Source organism: Panulirus ornatus, chromosome 47, assembly GCF_036320965.1.
Source record: "Panulirus ornatus isolate Po-2019 chromosome 47, ASM3632096v1, whole genome shotgun sequence".
NCBI classification, from domain to species: Eukaryota; Metazoa; Arthropoda; class Malacostraca; order Decapoda; family Palinuridae; genus Panulirus; species Panulirus ornatus.
Genome location: NC_092270.1, coordinates 10,395,243 through 10,417,725, shown reverse-complemented (window position 1 = coordinate 10,417,725; position 22,483 = coordinate 10,395,243). Strand labels below are relative to the sequence as shown.

General features: G+C 37.0%; 1 protein-coding gene across 7 annotated transcripts in view; it reads left to right on the top strand.

Annotated features, from left to right (window-relative positions):
* LOC139763541 (deoxyribonuclease TATDN1) overlaps positions 1-22,240 on the top strand; it is a 505,618-nt gene extending 483,378 nt beyond the window's left edge. For 2 of the 7 annotated variants that reach the window (XM_071689735.1, XM_071689737.1), the window contains 3 exons: positions 7,696-7,760; positions 9,167-11,362; positions 14,836-14,971. In XM_071689735.1, coding sequence (XP_071545836.1) covers positions 7,721-7,760; positions 9,167-11,331 — 2,205 coding nt within the window. In that variant the 5' untranslated portion in view covers positions 7,696-7,720 and the 3' untranslated portion in view covers positions 11,332-11,362; positions 14,836-14,971. Of the gene's footprint in view, positions 1-5,680; positions 5,776-5,818; positions 5,940-7,695; positions 7,761-9,166; positions 11,363-14,835; positions 15,016-15,388; positions 15,582-16,156; positions 16,361-20,083; positions 20,288-22,068 lie in introns of those variants that run through there. The other 5 variants (XM_071689739.1, XM_071689740.1, XM_071689741.1 and 2 more) reach the window with 5 other exon arrangements.
* The last annotated feature ends 243 nt before the right edge of the window (positions 22,241-22,483 follow it).

Below are 22,483 nucleotides of genomic sequence, written 5' to 3'. Positions count from 1 at the left end.
TTTATACTTTATAGTTCTGTTCTTGTCTTTCACTTCCCCATTTCTATCCTTACAACCCTCTTAGTTGAAGCTGTCGTAACTGCAGGATAGACATGGGATTAGGGAGGGAAGGGGGATTGAATGATCTTTATTTATAACTGAATTATTCGAATATGGAGTCAGACAGACTCCAGAGAAAATTGAATTAGAAAAAAAAGATACATTGGTCTGGATCTTTCACTCCCCATTTCTATCCTTACAACCCTATTAGTTGAAGCTGTCGTAACTGCAGGATAGACATGGGATTAGGGAGGGAGGGAAATGGAATGATCTTTATTTATAACTGAATTATTTGAATATGGAGTCAAACAGACTCCAGAGAAAATTGAATTATATTAGAAAAAAAAGATACATTGGTCTGGATCTTTCACTCCCCATTTCTATCCTTACAACCCTATTAGTTGAAGCTGTCGTAACTGCAGGATAGACATGGGAGGGGGATGGGGATGGAATGATCTTTATTTATAACTGAATTATTTAAATATGGAGTCAAACAGACACTCCAGAGAAAATTGAATTATATTAGAAAAAAAAAGATACATTGGTCTGGATCTTTCTCTCCCCATTTCTATTCTTACAACCCTATTAGTTGAAGCTGTCGTAACTGCAGGATAGACATGGGAGGGGGTTGGGGATGGAATGATCTTTATTTATAACTGAATTATTTAAATATGGAGTCAAACAGACTCCAGAGAAAATTGAATTATATTGGAAAAAAAAAGATACATTGGTCTGGATCTTTCTCTCCCCATTTCTATCCTTACAACCCTATTAGTTGAAGCTGTCGTAACTGCAGGATAGACATAGGTATGGGGGGAGGAATAATTGATAGAGAAAGTTTATCTTTATTTATAACTGAATTATTTACGTATGGAGTCAGACATCAACAGTCCAGAGAAAAAAAGAAATATTAGGAAAAGAGATACATTGGTTTGGCTTGTAGTGGGTCGGTGGTTCGTACTTATATAAGTAATTGTCACTGTGACGATATATTTCGTAATGATTTTGATATTCGTTATAAACCCAATATAATCAATTATCACTGTGACGATATATTTCGTAATGATTTTGATATTCGTTATAAACCCAATATGTTAATGATATTAAATTGGAATGATAGACCTTAAGAGAAGTAGTAGGAGCAGCTGCAACAGTAATAGTATCATTAGTAGTAGACGTAGTAGTAGTAGTAGACGTAGACGTAGTAGTAATAGTAGTAGACGTAGACGTAGTAGTAGTAGACGTAGTAGTAGTAGTAGTAGTAGACGTAGACGTAGTAGTAGTAGTAGTAGTAGTAGACGTAGTAGTAGTAGTAGTAGTAGACGTAGTAGTAGCAGTAGTAGTAGTAGACTTAGTAGTAGTAGCAGTAGTAGTAATAGTAGTAGTAGTAGTAATAATAGTAGTAGAAGTAGTAGTAATAGTAGTGGTAGTAGTAGTAGTAGTAGTAGTAGTAGTAGTGATAGTAGACGTAGTAGTAGTAACAGCAGTAGTAATAGTAGTAGTAGTAGTAATAATAGTAGTAGAAGTAGTAGCAGTAGTAGTAATAGTAGTAGTAGTAGTAGACCTAGTAGTAGCAGTATAGTAGTAGTAATAGTAGTAGTAATAGAAGTAGACGTAGTAGTAGTATAATAGTAATATTAATAGTAGACGTGGCAGCAGAATTGACGAATAGATAATAATTCCAAGATCTGATTATGTAAGAAACTGTAAATATTCAAAAATTATTTATTGTATTTTTTTTTTCTTTCTTTTAACCTTTTAGTGAACTGTGGGTTGATATGTACACAGAGTTCCTGTCTATGAAGCGTAGATTGATGAATCCGTAGAATTTACCGTTCGTGAAAATTGGTAGGTTAAATCCGCCTCTTTTTTTTAAGATTTTATTACATTTATCATTTCGTTAGTGAAAATTGGTAGTTAAATCCGTCTTTATTTATTGATTTTATTACACTTGTCATTTCGTTCGTGAAAATTGGTCGGTTAAATCCGCCTTGTTTATATTTATTCCGTTATATTTATTATTTCGTTTGTGAAATTGGTAGGCTAAATCCACCTTTATTTTATTCATTTTATTACATATATTATTTCGTTCGTGAAAATTGGTAGGTTAGATCCGCCTTTTTTATTGATTTTATTACATTTATGATTTCGTTCGTGAAAATTGGTAGGTTAAATCCGCCTTTTTTATTAATTTCATTACATTTATCATTTCGTTCGTGTAAATTGGTAGGTTGAATCCGCCTGTTTTATTCATCTTATTACATTTATGATTTCGTTCGTGAAAATTTTAGATTAAACCCGCCTTTTTAATTCATCTTATTACAATTATCATTTCGTTCGTGAAAATTGGTAGGTTATATCCGTATTCTTTTATTTATTTTATTACATTAATCATTTCGTTCGTAAAGATTTGTAGGTTAAATCCACCATGTTTTTTATTCATTTTATTACATTTATTTCTTTTTTTCCTCTTTGCAAGATGAGTTTATGAGGTTTTTTATGAATGAAATACGTTAATTTACGATATGGAACTTATTCAAATGTTTAATGAAAAGGGGAAAAGGAAATCTAGGCCCATTTTTTTATTTGTGAAAGACGTCGGTATGAGAAGTAATGTTGAAATTATGATTTTTCTTTTTTAAATACCGTAGAGTTTTGTAGATTTGATGCGTGAAGATGTGATTTTTATTTTTTTTTTTTTCAAACATGGGTTACCATTGCAAAGGACTTATGTGTCAGTGAGACATAGGCTCAAAATTCTATAGACTTCTGTGCGTATGTGAGATGGGACGTTAGCTGGTAATTTTAAAGAATTTTTAGCTGGTAAATTTAAAGAATTTCTAGTTGGTAATTTTAAAGAATTTTTAGCTGGTTATTCTGAAGAATTTTTAGGTAGTAATTCTGAAGATTTTTAGCTAGTAATTCTGAAGATTTTTAGCTGGTGATTCTGAAGGAATTTTAGCTGGTAATGAGAATTTTCATGTGGCAATTTTGAAGCTTTTAGCTGGTAATTCTGAGGAATTTTTAGTTGGTTATTCTTAAGAACTTTTAGCCGGTAATTCTTAAGAATTTTAAGCTGGCACTTCTAAATAATTCTAGCTGGTAGTCTTACAGAATATTTAGCTGGTAATTCTGAGGACTTTTTAGTTGGTAATTCTGAGGAATTTCAGCTGGTAATTCTGAAGAATTTTTAGCTGGTAATCCTGAGGAATTCTTAGCCGGTATTTCTGAAGAATTTTAGCTAGTAATTCTGAGGAATCTTTAGCTGGTGATTTTGAAGGTTTTTAGCTTGTAGTTCTTAAGAATTTTCAGCTGGTAATTCTCAAAATTTTAATTGGTTATTATGAGGAATTTTTAGCTGTTGATCTTTAAAAAAAGAATTTAGCTGGTAATTTTGAAGACTTTTTAGCTAGTCATTCTTCAGAATTTTTTAGCCTGTAATTCTGAAGAATTTTAGCTGGTAATTATGGAGAATTTTTTGCTGGTAATTGTGGAGAATTTTTGACTGGTAATTTTGAAAAATTTTTAGCTGGCAATTCTTAAGATTTTTTAGCTGGTAGTTTTAAAGAAATTTTAGCTGGCAAGTCTGAAGAATTTTTAGCTGGTAATTCTGAGTAATTTTAGCTGGTAATTCTGAGGAATTTTAGCTGGTAATTCTCAAGAATTTTAGCGGGTAATTCTGAAGGATTTTTAGCTGGTAATTCTGAAGATTTTTTTAGCTGGTAATTTGAACAGTTTTTAGCTAGAAATACTGAGGGATTTTTAAGCTGGTATTTCTGGAGAACTTTTAGCTGGTAATTTTAAAGAATTTTTAGCAGGTAATTCTTAAGAAGTTTTAGTTGGTAATTCTGAGGAATCTTTAGCTTATTAATACTGAGGTATTTTTAGCAGGTGATTCTGAAGTTTTAGCTAGTCATTTTGAAAAAATTTTAGCTGGTAATTCTGAGGAATTTTTAGCCGGTAATTCTGAAGAATTTTAGCCGGTAATTCTGAAGAATTTTTAGTTGGTATTCCTGAAGAATTTTTAGCTAGTAAATCAGAGTTTTTAGTTGATATTTCTGAAGAGTTTTAGCTAGTAATTCTGAGAGTTTTTAGTTGGTATTTCTGAGGAGTTTTTAGCTGGTAATTCTGAGGAATTTTTAGCTGATAATTCTGAAGAGTCTTTAGTCTGAGATGTGTTGTAAATCTCTAGAATTTTTTTTCTATGTAATGCAGGTTTAAAGTCTAAAGAGACATTTAATTATGAAGTGTTTTTGTAAATCCATAATGACCTGTTTTTGTAAATCCATAAGGATCTGTTTTTGTAAATCCATAAGGATCTGTTTTTGTAAATCCATAAGGACCTGTTTTTGTAAATCCATAAGGACCTGTTTTTGTAAATCCATAAGGATCTGTTTTTGTGAATCCATAAGGATCTGTTTTTGTAAATCCATAAGGACCTGTTTTTGTAAATCCATAAGGATCTGTTTTTTTAATCTGGGCTTGCAAGTCCTTCGACCAATTTTGTATAAAATACTTGAGATAAGAAACATAGGTTATAATTCTATAGACATTTTGTTTTGGGTTTTAATTCTATGGAATATCTTTTTATTAAATAAATGTTGTATGTTAGTAGAGCTTTCGTTTGTGAATAAGAGTTTGGTAAGCTTTTAAGCTTTGTGGATCTAAAGCCTAAGTTGTGAAACCTTTTTTCTTTCTTTCTTAAAAATGTGAAATGTTCCATAGTAATTTTTTGTGAATCGTTGCCAGCAGGATTTTGATTTGAGACGTGACTTGTGCCACCCATATATATATATATATATATATATATATATATATATATATATATATATATATATATATATATATATATATATATATATATATATATATTGGAAAGGACCACAATTTTGTGCGTGATCAAGTATATTCCTAAGAGTCCACGGGGAAAATAAAACATGATATATATATATATATATATATATATATATATATATATATATATATATATATATATATATATATATATATAACTTGTACACAAACCTCTGTGATATTAAGCAAGGGAAAATATTTAAAAGATGTTATTTGTAATTGGGGAAGCCATGGTCCCTCTTGTTTCTCCTCTGGCTGCAACTCTATGCTTTTGAGAATTTTCATGACAAAATGACCACCATACTCTAATCAGTCATTATATAATCAAACTGCAGTTTCTGTAAGTATCGTCGCTGGAAGTGCTTGCCTGCGGTAGAAGTACTGCAAGAAGAGGTTTTTTCAGCGCTCTTCTCGTCTAGAAATGTGTAAGAAAGCTGTGAGGTGTTGCGTAGCTCAGCTCAATACAGATAAGTGGCCATTATGAAACTGAACCCCTGATGGTCGGCTAAGGCAGAGAAAACAATGAATATCATTAGTGTCGTAATTTTATTGAGGTCTGTCTTCAATTAGCCTTCATAGAAAACGATTTCTGACGTACACCAAAGAAAACGTGTCCCCTTTTATATATGTATCATGTAATGTATATAATTAAACTAATTTTAATGACACTCCTTATTATCAAGATTCTGTAATTTATCATTTTGTGAATAGATAATAAAAATACTAAGCATTTGTAAAGTATTCAACATAGGAATTTCTTTTTTTAGATCAGTAATGTAAGATAGAAGGTAATTTCCTCCTGTTTTATAAAGTCGTGACAAGTCTGTGTACTCATCCACGAGGAGGTCACAAGAATTTCCTTTTTGGGGACCTTTAATTCTGGTATGTCATTTCCTGAATGGGTAGCATGATAGTATATCGTTGATGATGGAAGATTGAACTGGTTTCTATAAGTATTTACGTACGACAAAACCTCTAAAGATGTGAAGTTCGTATATGGACTAGACTGAGCCGGTAGGTCAGTCAAAACCATCGGTATTGTAGTAGTAAATCTATTACGGTTTTTTAAGGTTATAATTGCATAAGATTGATATATGATAACATATTTGTCTTACTTGTATGTAAGGTTTTCATGGCAGTCGATACGGATTAAATTCAACCATATACTTGTGGTTTCTCTCGTACGTATCCGGAAATATGGAGCCATCATTTGGGGAATTTGATTTGAACAGATTTGTTTTTTTTTTTTTATTTTTTAGTGGAACAGAAAGCGATATTGTCATCTTGTTTAAAGTGGTGGTCAAGGTCTATTTCATTATAAGGTATATCCCAAGATACCCAGGTTTTGGGGGATAAGATAGTCGTATAGGCCAAATTACGTCAATATATATTGGAAAACGTGAGCGACTTAAATCATATTTCAGTCTTTATTGGAGTATGATATATTGAAAAGAAAACTTTGTATAGTGTGAAGTTGAATGTTATTTTGTTGAAATATGGTCACCCATGACGTTTAGATACATAATGAATATTGACTTATGAAGAGATAAGGTTAATTTATCAGTTTATGGATGAACATATTCTTGTTTGTGAATCTGAAAAATTCTGAATGAGATCATATTTCTGAGGTTTGATACTGTTTATCTTTTAGTGCTTATACAGTAGGTGATTTCCCAAAAGGAAGACAGTGCCTTCCCAAGAAACCTAACCTAACTCGAGAAAACAAAGTCCTCTTTCATTTTTTCTATGACTTCTCATTCGTAACATCATTAACATGGGCTAGTAGCTATGACTGAAGATACCAGATCTTTGTACTACTTAACAATGAAAATTAATACTCAGTGTTGGCAGATTTTCTGTACAAAATATATTAAAATATGTCAAGAGTAGCTTTTCTCTTGCACCTGTCCCTTCAGATATCTTCATGCATAGGTTCGAATCCTGGTTGCGGCAGTTGGTCCATAGTTAACCCAGCTGTTCATCCATCCCTATGGATTGGTCAGTAAAATGGGTACCTGGCTCAGGCTAGGGTATATATATTTTTTTCTCATATTTGCCATTACAGGCATTTACGCGGTAGCATTAAGAACAGAGGACTGAGCCTTAGAGGGAATATCCTCACTTGGCCCTGCTCTCTGCTCCTTTTTTTTCTTTTCTTCTTTTTGGAAAAGTAAAAAACGGCAAAGGATTTCCAGCCCCCTGCTCCCTCCCCTTTTAGTCGCCTTCTATGACACGCAAGGAATATGTAGGAAGTATTCTTTTTCCCGTCACCAGGGATAGGGGAGAAAGGGTATATATGTATATTTATACTTATTTTTCTATACATATAATTCACAGTGAAAGGGGTAAGTGGCATTCAAAAATTGGACTTATGAGGTTTGAAATACTAAAGTTACGAGGTTTGAAATAAATTATTAAAAGGTGATCGTAAGGGTCTAATGAAAATGTTGGAATAAAAGGAGCTGTTAACGAGATAATAACTGTGCGCAACATGCCATTTGCACTGTTATATCTTGGTTAGGATTCCCAGTGTTTGGGAGGTTCTGCTGAATTAGTGTGTTAGAACATGTTCATTTTTTTTAGTATTTGAGCTGGAATTTGTATAACTCTCATGTGTTCTAGGAAAACTCTACAGACTCTCTTGTCTTTGCATCCATCATCCCCTGCAGTACCTTATTTTCTTCCATTTCTAGAAATACTTTTGGCAGTCATTTAATTCATGGTATTTTAGTTGCATAGATTTTCATTATTGGTTGTTTCTAAGTGCAGTTTGTAGCTACTGATCACTATTTTCTATTTCAGGGGATTTCCAGTTTGAAGTACTTTTATGATTTCAAGAATGGCTAAGATGACCCGTAAATTTATTGGTAAGTAAAGAGTATAAAGTTGTTTTGCTTGTGGCCCAGTTGAAAAAATCTTGATTTAATTATCTGACACATATGAACACTTTAGCCTATTGCCTTCTTTGTCCGTATTTACTTTTCAGCTTAAGGAGCCATAGTTTATTTCACATATCATTATTGCTGTTTTACTCATCTTGGTTGTAATCTTCCTACCCTTGCTCACAGTATCTGTTTTGCATGCTGATATTTTTCTCTTATCCATTGCCCTGATAGTCAGTAATTCTTCAGGATGATCACTCTTCTACACCTATCCTGTTTGAAAACACTGTATCCTTTACATCCTGATATATCTCCTTGAGATACTTCATTCTTGTCACTTTTTAGTCCTGTTCAGAACATCATTTTGATATAGCTGCCTTCTTACTTTTAAGCCTATTTCCATATTCTTTTCAGTTCACTATTTCTTATACTTTTTTGGCTTCGTCTTGAAAAAAATCTTGTGTTTATAGATTTTCTCTTTGTGTACATCAGTATCAACATTTTGCATCTTTGATTAGTGTGCTTTATTTTTTGTTAATAGTTTTATTCATCACCTTTTTCCACCAAACCCCTTCCTTCACACTGAATCTCCAGCACATAGCAATCCTAAACATCTCATTTTTTTTTCTCCTATATTTCTCCATCCAGAGGTTACTACCTGGATGCTATATTCTCCCTATTTCCTGTTACTATGTCTCTGTGTGTTATTAGGTGTTCCTGTTAATCCTGCCTCTATCAGTAGTTTCAGTCCCTTTCACCATTGATGATCAGACATTTTCTTATTCGTACAGTTTGTCACTGTTGTCCAGCACGTACTTATGTACAAACTTAAGTATGCAAATAATAAGTACTTGTCACTCTTCTCATTACTCCTGCTAGTGCTCCATCTTCTGAGAATTTTGTATTTGTTACCACTCCCTACATAGTCATTTAGTTAACTCTGTATTCACATCATTTCATACTCACTTAAGAGCAATGTTGTAGTGATCAGTTCAGAAATATTGTTGCAAGTACATCTTTGTCTTTTACTGGGTCTGTTAGGAAGTTCCTGTCTAAGACAGGAATGAAGTAATAAGCCTTGGACTTGGATGCCTTAGGGGCTTATTTCAACAGAAATTTGATTAGAAACTGGGTCCATGGTAAGGGCTATATTGATTCATGTTATAGAAAGTGGTAAGCTCTTCACATTTCCTTGTCAAACCATCTCCTTCAGCATTTCATATAGTATCAAGATCATGAAACTGTTAAGGTGCTGAATATTTTGATTTCACACATCTTTGAATATCAGTGGCAGCAGATTCTTAGAAGACTCATTATTTTGTTGACTCAAGAGAAAATGTAATGAGAGTAGTTTTTACAGCCTACAAACTAATGATAGCATGTCTTGGCAGGTGTGAGCAGTGCTGTAGAGGACAGAATAGAGACAAAGGGAGAAGAGTCTCATGATCCACCACTTTCACAGTCGGATGTACTTCACTATACTCCCTCTGCCTCGTCTCATCTGTCAGAATATCCAGGGCAGTGCCTAACAACAAAGCATCAGAATGCTAATCATGCTCCACCACTTCCTCATGGTCTTCATCCCTCTCATTCGATGCCATTGTCATATCATACTGTACATGCAACTCCACAAGAACCTTCCTCATACCTGAAACATTCCGATAGTTTGGTAGTAGTTCCAGAATGTGACAGTCAAACTGAAGTTATTCAAATGAACGATTCTTATGTAGATTCTGCTCACTGTAGTGGACACAATGCTGATACAGTACCAAGAACATCATCCTTTTGTGCTTTAAAGAGTGCAGCTGTGACTCCCAAATATTCTCCGAGTGAAATGGCTTTGCAAAGCAGATTTCATGATCATGGACAACTTTGTATGAAAAATAAAGACCATTGGAAGAAGAATGTCAGAAAAAGATTGAAAAACCTTGGCAAAGCTTACACCATGCAGAATGGCAAAGAAGTTAAAGCCAAAATATTTAAACCAGTCACCCAGTGTTGCAGTTTTAAATGTTTTCAAACATATGGCTGTAAACATCAGAAAAGTGCATTTAATGCTTTTTGGAGTATGGGGGATTGGAATAAGCAAACAAAGTTCTTGTGGGACCATATCAATATTTCAGAAACTGCAAGGAAAACAGCTAATGTGATATCTAGAAGAGTTCACACAAGGCAGTTTTTCTTACCAAATTTACAAAACACAAAGACTAAAGTCTGCAAGAAAATGTTTCTTGGAGTATTACAGGTATCAAATGGAAGGTTAGATTATACACTTAACCAGAAAATAGTGCATGGAGTAGATGAATTGCCAAAAGACAAAAGAGGAATCAACATACCTGCAAACAAAACATCAAAAGATGCCATATGTGAAGCTGAGCGATACATTCACTCTTTGCCTTATAACCAAGATTACCAAGAAAAAAGAGCAAAGACCTCAGTCCTTCAAGGAGTTAGTATTAAAGATATTTATGCTGCCTATAAACATTCATGTTCAGAAGCAGGAAAGCCCTTAGTCAGCATTAAAGTATTTAGAACCCTGATACCAGTCACTGAAAGAAAACTTCCTTTTGATACACCTATATCTGAATTGAAACTAAAGAGATCAGCAGATCGTTGTGAGTTTCCTGTTCAAAATATAAGAGAGCAAACAGCAAAGGACAGCTGCCAAATTTCCAAGGAGAGGACAGCCTCATACAAAAAGGTGATACAGCCACAGGTAACTACAAATGTTGAAATGTCTTCAAAACAGCTCTCAGAAGGGACAGACATGCTAGCACACACAATTTATCCAGAAGTCTCACAGAAAGCAAACAACATTCAGTTCAGAAAAAGTAAAGAGAGAAAATTAAGGAAACATAAAATTTGCAAAAAGCTCCGTGATGAAGGGAAGAGTTATCTAGCTCAATCGGGTAAAATTGTGTGGGGAAAAGAATTTTCACCTTTGCATTCCTGCTGTATAAGTAAGTGTCATCACTTGATTCCAGTGGAGCAACAAGAAATTTTATTTAGGAAGTATTGGGCTTTGGGTACATGGAACCTTCAGACAAAGTTTCTCTGGGATCATATAGAAATCAGAAATACTAAAGCAAAAACCTCCAAAAACATTGAATCACGTCGTGTTCACACAAGATTATTTTTTCTTCCAAATTATAATGGAGAAATGAAAAGGGTTTGTAAGGTTCTCTTTTGCTCTACACTTCAGATTTCAAATGGCAGACTAGCAAGAGCAATTAACCAGAAAGCAATTAACCCTAAAAGTATTCCTCAGGATAAACGTGGTAGAAGTAGTCCACATAACAAAACACCAGAGGAAGATACCATGTTTATGTGGAGCCACATCAAACAGCTTGTGCAACACCAAGGCAGTCAAGCTGACATATCCAAGAGTTACAAGTTATCATTAGGTACTACAGTCAAGAAAGCTCATGAAATGTATAGTACTTCATGTTTACAGCATGGAAGAAAACCTCTCTGCTATACATTGTTTAACCAAGCAGTCCGCAAGGAGCTCGAAAGTTCCTTGAATGGGAGTTTTACATCCAACCATCCCCATTGAATTGCGTCATGAAAGCTTTACACTGTCGCAGGTATTGCTGATTGTTCTTTTCCTGGCAGGTTTGTTGTATTAAACATCTGATTTACAGTAGATGTCCATGTGTAGTAAACCTTTTCCTATCATTTAAGATTTGTTCTCCCATGCAGAATTGTCTCCAAGTACTCAGAGGTCTATAGTGGATGTGTAACTTTCAGTGCTTCATATTATGGATTTGCATTTGTTTGTGTATTTTTATGAGATGACTGTTCATTGTTTTCCCTGTCGAGAGGCTGTTATGAATGGGTCATGAAGTGTAGGCTTTTGAGTTATGGTAGCAAAGTGTTGGTGATACAAGTCATAGTTATTAGAAAGAAAAGTATTAAAGGTGAAGAAGGGGATTAAGTGCAACTTTAGTTGTTCAGAATACCAGGGTTTAGTTTTTTGTGGTCACATCCTGTACTGTATTTTCATAAAATGCTTTGCTGTAACATTACCCTTTCAGATGAATAATTCCTGAGTCTCTGTTGTTTGGTGCTTCTCAACTTTTACTGCTCTCTGTACTCATTCTTCCTAACTTCAGCTTTTTCTTAATGATTTTTTAATAATTCTTACTTGCTGAGACAAATCTTACCACATGTTCTTAAAGTGTAAGTACATTTGTTGATGACTCCATTTGTGATAGATGAAAAGTCACTAAGATTTTGAACTATTGCTCTTGGGAATTTAGTATGTGAGAGCACTGTGAAGGTCACTAGGCATTGAGTAAAGGAAATTATATGCTTAATGATAGAAATTCACAAAGCTGAGTTATGGAATATGTTTTAGTAGCTCTTGTAGATAGTAGTGGTAGTAGAGTACTTTATGTATATAATACCCCATTTCTTTCAATATTTTCATTCTTGTATTTCTTGTAGATTAGATTGTATTTAAAAAGTTCGCAGGATTTCTTCGGCTTGATTTCTTGGATATTCTGTAATCAGCTTGCCCCTCCACCCCTTCTGAATTTTTTGCTGCAGTATTACACAATGTGCACTAGTTTCTGAATAGTAGATTATTTGGTTTCACTTACTTGCATGACAGCATCTTCATTGTGTTGAAAAGTGTTTATGTATTTATTTATTTATTTATTTATATATTTGTAGTTTTAAAGATTGTCAGACCTCTGCTTGGTCTGACATGGGCCTTTGCCTGATAGTGGCCCATTCCTTGGTTTTTATGCATGGTCTTCTGAGATGCAGGCAACTTCTTATGGAGATGGTGCTAGGTGCACTATTTTCACCTGGGAGGTGGGTATTCACCTATGGTCCAGAGCAGGTGTTCCATTTGGTTCTTTTGGGCCTTGTAATGTAGTGAGGCCACTTGTAGTACATGGTCTTCCTCACTGAAGTCGGACTCTTGCATGGAGACTTTGTGTTCCAGTGGGTGTTTTGACGGCTCGTGACAGTAGACGCTGTCTCAGATGATGCCGTCAATTTTTTGTCAGCTACATTGTTACCCCAGTCGTAGACAGTGTAGATTGATTAGGGTTTTCCTGCTCATGCCTCTGTCATTATATGGTGGCTCCGATAAGTTGGCTACCATGTACCACTTGGCTGACACTATTGGCATCCAGGAGATTCCTCTTGGTCTGGAGCCTTGCTATTTTCTGTAGCTGGTGCTTGATTTGTTGCAGGCTCACTGGAACATGCACCTGGATATTGCTAAAACATGTAGCTGCTTTGGCTGCCTCATCTACTGTCTCATTCCCCTTAATCCCCACGTGGCTGGGAATCCAGTTTATGGTGACTGGATGTCCCTGTCACTGTAGCTCTTGAAGTTAAGCAAGGTTTGAGGTGACAAGCTTAGTATTGTCCTTAGGGAGGCTATGTTGCAGCACTTGCACTGATGCCTTGGAGTTTGTGTGTATTATCATGGACTTCAAGTGTGTGGTGGCTGCCTGTTCCAGGGCTTTGGAGATGGCTACCAATTCCATCTGTTGTGTGGAGCAACCATCTGACAGCCTCCAGAGGTGAGTATGACCTTGGGTGTGGAAGGCCACCCCCAACCATCCCTCATTTGTCTGGTCTCCTGAGCCATCTGTGAAGTATGCTACAGCTTCAGCGGGCATCTCAGTGGCCATGGCTCTCAAAGCCAGGCTTCTCAGGTCTTCCTGCTGGAGGCTGGACTTCTTGTCTCCCAATGCTGTGACTGCGAATGTGGCTGGTTGAGGGTTCCATGGAGGCAGTAAACTATACTGATGGTGTGGTGTATCCCCCATATCCAGTATGGATGCTGCTGATTGAAAGGCTTGGATGGCATTGGCTGCCTCATATATCCAGGAGGTTCCTTGCACCCTGTGGTCTAGGTGAGGGGCAGCCAGGACTTTGGCCTTTGTGGTTGAGGGCTTGTCTGACCGTTGTTTTCTGCTTGACTCTTGCTGCTAGGGGTGGCAGCCCAGTCTCCATCTGCAGGTTCAGATCCTGGTCCACTTGGGAGCTCCCAGCATGGTCCTGAGTGCATCATTTTGGATGACCATCAAATTGGTCACCTGGTCATCCCTCAGGCCAATGAGTGCTGGAGCACAGTAGTCAACCAGCTATCTGATGGCGGCCGGGTAGAAGGTCCTCAGCACCTCCATGTTAACCCCAGTGGCTGGGCTAGTCATCAACCTCATAATGTTTCTTCTGTTTTCTGTTGTAGATACTGAAGCTGTGTTTTGGGTCAAACCACACTCCAAGACATTGTTGGGTGTCGACCCAGGTTACCAGCATTACCTGAATGGAGAGCATCCTGTCTGACCTAGTGGAGCAGAGGGACATTGCGCTTATTTTGGTAGCGTTGATCTTGAGGCCCAGTCTGTTGCACTCTTTTTCAATCAGCTTGAGTGTGTGTTGGGCGTTGGTGAATCTCTTGCACCCTCACACTATCAGCTGGAGGTCGTTGGCATAGCAGAGGAGCTTAACTGTAGGCTTGAAGAGGAGCTTCACGAAGTTCTCCATCAGGACATTGAAGAATGTTGGGTTGAGGATACCTCCTTGTGGGGTGCCATTTTCGAGGGGCTTGTATGACAAGGCGACTCCTTGGAATTGTAATCTTTCCTGGTGGTGTCAGGTAGTCCCGGATCCACCCAATGAGCCTCCCCTGGACTCCCTCCTCAGCTAGAGTCTCTAATATTGCCAGTGGACTGGCTAGCCCGAAGGCTTTTTCCAGGTCCAGGAAGACCACTATAGTTGGTGTGCTATCGATGGTGCTCAGTATCTCTGCTGTGTTGGTCGTTGACCCGGTGTTTTCTGTGGGCTTATATATAGGGGTGCAAGGGACTAACTTTCCACTTGTTATTTTAGTAGGTTCAGAAAGTCTTTTCTTTGGAAAATAGGTTATACAGTTGTCCCATATGGGGAAAATATATTTGATGCATGTCAGTATTTAAAGAATGCAGTTCAAGCATATATTAAGATTTGTCTGTTTAAAACATGTTCTAGCTATAATAACCATTTGAAATTATGCATTGTATTTAAAGTTTTACTGGACATGTCTCTCTTGCAGACATTGGTGCTAATCTGACCGATGAAATGTATCAAGGAGTTTACCATGGGAACAAGAAGCATGAAGCTGATTTAGACCTTGTATTAAAAAGAGCGTGGGATGGAGGATTAAGCAAGATGATCATCACTGGTACAAGTCTTTCAGACAGCAAAACAGCATTAGAACTTGCTAAAACTAATAGTAAGTAGAGGCTGGATAGTCATTTAAATTTTACTCCCTGAGGAGTGTTCCTGGTAAGATACTCCTGGGATTTAGAGAAATAGTAGATGTGGGAAGCTAGAAAGATTATAGTAATGAATGCATTGCCACCCACACCTCTCCAGTGCTAGATGCTTTAACACATGTAAGTTTAAACTAGAGATATTTTATCAGGTAAGATGAGTATAAAGATTAAAGATTTTATCTTTCTTAATCTTGCATTAGCATTCTTTGTTTAGAAGGGATGCTGCTTATCATCATGTAGGTGCATATAGATTTTGTGAAGCCGAGTTATTGCTTATGATTTTCAATCGTTTAAGGAAGAATGGTTTCATCTAAGAATTCTCATCCACAGAACAGCTTTACTGTACAGTTGGCTGCCACCCAACTCGTTGTGGCGAATTTGAGAAGGATGGCACTGATCCGGATGCATATTTAGAGAGCCTTCTACAATTGGCTCTGGACAACAGAGACAACGTGGTTGCTATTGGGGAGTGTGGTCTTGACTACGATCGTACACACTTTTGTCCACCAGATATTCAAAGAAAGTAAGCCATGTTGATGTGTTTTGTTCCTCCATTATTTTTTCTAAGAATACAAAATACTATCCTGTATGTCTGTAATCTTTAATTCCATTGTCATGTGTTTGTGATTATTCATGTAAATGCAGCCTTCCAGTTCATTTGTATATAGTCTTGATATACTGGATATCCATTATACTAAAGTGTACAAGTACTTCAACAGTGGTAAAAGTTCTTAGAATTTTGCTTCCCACACTGTGCTGATTCATGAATTGAGATAAATGTCTCGATTCCTACGACCCTCACAAACTGTGTATCTTATTAAAATCATTCAGAAGTCATAACCTTACTCGCCTTTATGTGAATCACCTTCTATCCTGAGCAGTTTGCTCCTCTGGCCATCACTTTTGCAGTCTATCTCTCCTTTAACAATCACCATATTACTGTTGATTTTATATCTGGTATTACCTTACCTTTTGCCCAATGATATCTGTCTGTCTGGGCTCAGGAAAATGTTTTTCAGGAGTCAAAACTCATTTCTTATTTTTTTTAAGGAAATTATGCATTCTGATGAAGTATGCTATATGGTGTCCCTTTTTCAGATATTTTGAAAAACAAATTAGCCTAGCAGAAGTGACCGGACTGCCCATGTTTTTGCATTGTCGAAATTCTGCTGCAGATCTAGTGAAGATCTTGACCACTCATCGGGAGAAGATTGTCGGTGGAGTTGTCCATTCCTTTGATGGAACAAAGGAAGAAGCTCAGCAGATTCTAGATTTAGACCTTCATATTGGATTGAATGGCTGGTGATGTATTCTTTCATTTTTTCCTACTTTTCAAGAGTAATTCAGTTATTCAGATGTATACTTTTCCAAAGCAAGCTCAGTAGTTTGACAAATATTGGACACAGCAATATTGGATCGAGTGCTAATTAATGATTCTGAACCTTAGTGTCAGTTTACTGTTTACTTGTTACAATTTTGTTTACTCCAGTCAATTTTGAAGGAATCTTGATGGAGTTGTGGAATGATTCCCCTGATGATTATAATCATTGTACAGTTTTGTGTCCAAAATTAATGTTTATATGTAAATTGTTCAGATCTTATGACCTGAATTTGCTTTAATAAGCATTGTGCTAAGTATCAAAATTTGTTAATAAAGTTTTTATTTTTTTCTGATAAAAGGGGCAGATTAGTTGTGCTGCCTGCAATTGCAATAAATGTGCTTTTGTAAAGAGTGAATTAGTGTGCATGGCATGCACAGTGAACAGAGTTTGGCCTTACAACAGCTGTCTATCTTAGATTGAGTTGTCTTTTAATTTGGATGTATTTATTGTACATATTTATTATACTTTGTCGCTCTCTCCCGCGTTAGTTTGGTAGCGCAAGGAAACAGACGAAAGAATGGCCCACGTCCACACACAGCACATATACATATCTATATATCTCAAGGTATACATATATATATACACACACAGACATATACATATATACACATGTATATAATTCATACTGTCTGCCCTTATTCATTTCCGTCGCCACCCTGCCACACATGAAATGAAAACCTCCTCCCCCTGCATGTGCTCGAGGTAGCGCTAGGAAAAGACAACAAAGGCCACATTCGTTCACACTCAATCTCGAGCTGTCATGTATAATGCACCAAAACCACAGCTCGCTTTCCACATCCAGGCCCCACAGAACTTTCCATGGTTTACCCCAGACGTTTCACATGCCCTGGTTCAATCCATTGACAGCACATCGACCCCGGTATATCGCATCGATACGATTCACTCTATTCCTTGCCCGCCTTTCACCCTCCTGCATGTTCAGGCCCCAATCACTCAAAATCTTTTTCACTCCATCTTTCCACCTCCAATTTGGTCTCCCACTTCTCCTCGTTCCCTCCACCTCTGACACATATATCCTCTTGGTCAATCTTTCCTCACTCATTCTCTCCATGTGCCCAAACCATTTCAAAACACCCTCTTCTGCTTTCTCAACCACGCTCTTTTTATTTCCACACATCTCTCTTACCCTATTATTACTTACTCGATCAAACCACCTCACACCACATATTGTCCTCAAACATCTCATTTCCAGTACATCCACCCTCCTGCGCACAACTCTATCCATAGCCTACGCCTCGCAACCATACAACATTGTTGGAACCACTATTCCTTCAAACATACCCATTTTTGCTTTCCGAGATAATGCTCTCGACTTCCACACATTCTTCAAGGTTCCCAGGATTTTCGCCCCCTCCCCCACCCTATGATTCACTTCCGCTTCCATGGTTCCATCCGCTGCCAGATCCACTCCCAGATATCTAAAACACTTTACTCCCTCCAGTTTTTTCTCCATTCAAACTTACCTCCCAATTGACTTGACCCTCAACCCTACTGTACATAATAACCTTGCTCTTATTCACATTTCCTCTTAACTTTCTTCTTTCACACACTTTACCAAACTCAGTCACCAGCTTCTGCAGTTTCTCACATGAATCAGTCACCAGCGCTGTATCATCAGCGAACAACAACTGACTCACTTCCCAAGCTCTCTCATCCCCAACAGACTTCATACTTGCCCCTCTTTCCAAAACTCTTGCATTCACCTCCCTAACAACCCCATCCATAAACAAATTAAACAACCATGGAGACATCACACACCCCTGCCGCAAACCTACATTCACTGAGAACCAATCACTTTCCTCTCTTCCAACACGTACACATGCCTTACATCCTCGATAAAAACTTTTCATTGCTTCTAACAACTTGCCTCCCACACCATATATTCTTAGTACCTTCCACAGAGCATCTCTGTCAACTCTATGATATGCCTATGTACTATGTACTATTATTATTATTTTTTTTTTGCTTTGTCGCTGTCTCCCGCGTTTGCGAGGTAGCGCAAGGAAACAGACGAAAGAAATGGCCCAACCTACCCCCATACACATGTATATACATACACGTCCACACACGCAAATATACATACCCATACATCTCAATGTACACATATATATACACACACACAGACACATACATATATACACATGCACACAATTCACACTCTCTGCCTTTATTCATTCTTATCGCCACCTCACCACACATGGAATAACATCCCCTTCCCCCCTCATGTGTGCGAGGTAGCGCTAGGAAAGGACAACAAAGGCCCCATTCGTTCACACTCAGTCTCTAGCTGTCATGCAATAATGTCCGAAACCACAGCTCCCTTTCCACATCCAGGCCCCACAGAACTTTCCATGGTTTACCCCAGATGCTTCACATGCCCTGATTCAGTCCATTGACAGCACTATGTACTATTAATTTACAATCTAATAAACAAAATTTCATATTATGAAATACGACAATAAGGTTTCTCAAAAGAATGTAATGTACCTGAGAAAACAACATATAATGGATAACTGAAATGATTATAGGGAATGAGGGGACATAACTAACAATAATGACAGTGTAAGTGAGAGATGTGATAGTAAGTACAGTTTGATATAGAGTTGATCAGGGGGTACCGAAATGGCATAGACATATGGAGAGGGTGAGTGAACAAAAGACAAAAAGGATCTATATTGCAGATGTGGAGGAAGAAAGGTGGAGAGACCATGAAGGAGTCAAGTCATGTAGGTTTTGGGTTATCAAGGCCTGAGCATTGAGAAGGGTGCATGGGATAGAATGAATTGGATCATTGTTTTTTGCAGGGGACACCTCCAATGACTTCTTCAGGTTAACTCCATGTAAACTGCAAAAGTACTTACAGTGGGCTGAACCAGGGCATATTATGTGGTCAAGGGTAGGCCATGGAAAAGTCCTTGGGGTTTGGCTGTTGATGGTTGGCTCTGGTTGTGATGCACTATACATGGGAGCTAGAAAATGAATTTGTGCAAATATGACCTTTGTGTGTTCCTAATACTACCTTGCTAGGCTAGGAGAAACAGATGTGTTTATATATAATTATTTGCAAGTACAAATGAATTTTTTTCATATCACCTTGCTAAGTCAAGAAAAGTGGACAAGCATAATTTTCATTTTTTGTTAGCAAATTAGTGTTAGGAACAGATGACCAAGCCCTCAGGGAAGAATCTTTACTTAGCTCTTTCTTCTATTCCTCCCTTTAGAATGTTGAAAGTTAATACAGGAGAGGAGGAGCTCTTTCTTTTATTCCTCCCTTTAGAATGTTGAAAGTTGATACAGGAGGGGAGGATCACCTGTCACCTGCTCCTGCCCTTTAAATCACATTCTGTGACATGCAGTATATTCATTGGTAGTATCTTTTTTTTCTCCTGTCTTTGGTGATTATTGTTATTGATAATTATTATTATTATTATTATTATTATTATTATTATTATTATTATTATCCTTATTAATATTATTGTTATTTTAGGGAGAAAGAATGCGACCCATGTTTTTCCTCCATGTCAGAAGGCAAATAAAAGAAGCGGGCATTGTGGGCTGGAAACCCTTCCCTCCTGTACTTTATGTGCTAATGTATGATATTAACAGTTTGTCTTGTCAACAGCTCCTTAAAGACTGAAGACAATCTGGCAGTAGCAGCTACCATACCTGTAGAGCGGCTGATGATAGAAACAGACTGCCCCTGGTGTGAGATTCGTCCAACTCATGCTGGGCATAAACACATCAAGACAACGTTTCCAACCAAGAAAAAGGAGAAGTGGGAGTCAGGGGTCATGGTCAAGAGCAGAAATGAACCTAACTGCATTGTGTAAGATTATGCTTTGGTGTATAAGCACTATAAGATTACTTTGTAATCAGAGTAGCAATGTGTTAAGGGTACTTAGGGAATTGGACATTCCTGCTTCTATGATGTTGGAACCTGGAATTTTAGTTCTGTTGTTTGATCCCACAAAAGATACATGTGGCCTTAGTGGAAGTGGCATGTCTACAAGAGATAGAGGTACTTATGGGTAAGTAGAATGTGAGAATAAAGGTTAATTATATGTAAATAAAAAAATGATTGAAGCTGTTAACATTATTAAATGATTAATTTACATGTTAAGTTTGTTTGTGACAAAATTGAGAGGTCCATTGAATGGAATAGAATAAGGTTGCAGATCAGGCTTTCAAGATAATTATTCAAGGGAAAGTGTGGTATTATAAGTGAAGGACAAGTGTTCACAAAAGCGTTTGTTTGTAAGGTTATCAGCTCAAGATCTGCAGCTGCAGACTTGAGGTATAGTAGTAGGTTTAGAATGACTATTATGGTTGCTTATATGCAATGTTATGATGGTATATAGAAACGAGAAGTTGAGGATGTAGATTTATGAAAGAAACTGTGGTTTGTGGTTTAAATGAATGAGGGTGAGGGAGAGAAGGATTGACAGGTAGGTGATAAGTCCCAGGTATAACTTGAGTGAAAAATTTGCATCACCAGACTGTTACAAATTCATATTTCCAACTTAAAGGAATTTTAGAATTTATGTGGTATAGACACAGGGTAAACCAATTAGACAAGAGACACTGCACTAGAGTTGTCCATTGCCATTGGCCTGTTAAGGGTGAGGCACTAAAGACTGAGAAGCAGCAGTAGAGTTCACCAGTTATGGAGACGTTTTTGCCATGGCCACCCCCTTCAGAGAGTACAGAAGGGAACAAGCATCAGATAGGTAGGTTTGTTTCTGTCAAAGAATATGATAAGTAGCAGCTGGCATCTAAGATTGGTAGAACATTTGAGAGGGGCAAGTTAAGAATGAATGTGAATTAAAGGAATATGATATTTAGCTGATGGTGACTTAGGTGCAGTGAATTGGGTCCCATGGCATGGACATTGCATTGGGAAGAAATATAGAAGCTGAATTAAATCAGAGGGTAGGACAAGGGGCAAAGGTTCTTAGTGTATAAGTAGCAATAACAAACATACAACATTACATCACTTATTTGGAAAATTTGCTCACCCATTATTGAATGTGTTCATCTCCACATAAGTCTTCAGTCATGCTTTAAAGCCCAGTCAGACTTGAATCCAACTTGCACCCTTTTGTCACTATGAATGAACAATTACTTCCACTCCCAGTTCCCAACGTTTAATTTGATTTCTCTGTAAAACGTGGTTTCATTCTGTTCATTACGAGTGTGTTGTGCCCCATATGCCATATTGCTCCAGTTCCATCTGTCCAGTTTTTGCTTATTTTCCTCCTGAATGTTTCAGGACCTGATACCCAAGAAGCTTCTTTATTGCATTCTTACATCTCCCCCTGGCTTCCATCACCTGACACATATCCCCTGTCAGTCTCTTTTCACTCATCCCCTACATATATCTTAACCATTTCAGCACCATGGTTGCCCTACTCATTTATATATTCACTCTGTAATTGAAACTTTTACATATACTCTGACTTATAGAATGTATGATTAGCATACATGCATTCCTGATATTTACTCTTGAAGACAGTCATTCATGTTACCTCTTATCTCAGACAGAATTTTAAGGTCTTGTGTATTACATTTATAGATAACTAATATATTTATTTTTTTCACTTCATACAGCCAGGTTTTAGAAGTTTTAGCAGCCATAAGGGATGAAGATCCTGATCAGTTATCCGATAAACTTTACCAAAACACGCTGAAGCTCTTTTTTTCATCTGATGGTGAGTGAAGCAGTAAAGCATTCACCTCTGATAGATTTTGAATGCTGATTAAATGGTACAGTAACAGTGAATGTGGTTTTCCTTTCCCCATTCATGTGTTTCTTTCTTCTTTATTGCAAAACGATAAAATGAATTTGAGCTAGTGCAACTGTGTAAAGAAATTTTAAGGTAAACATGATTTTTTTTAATATTTGTTATTTATGGTAGAATGCCTGACCGTACTGACATATTCAAGCTCTGTGATAGGGAAAATTAGTGATAATCTTTGCTTGCTCAGAATCTACAGCATTTTCAGATTAACATTTACTCATAAG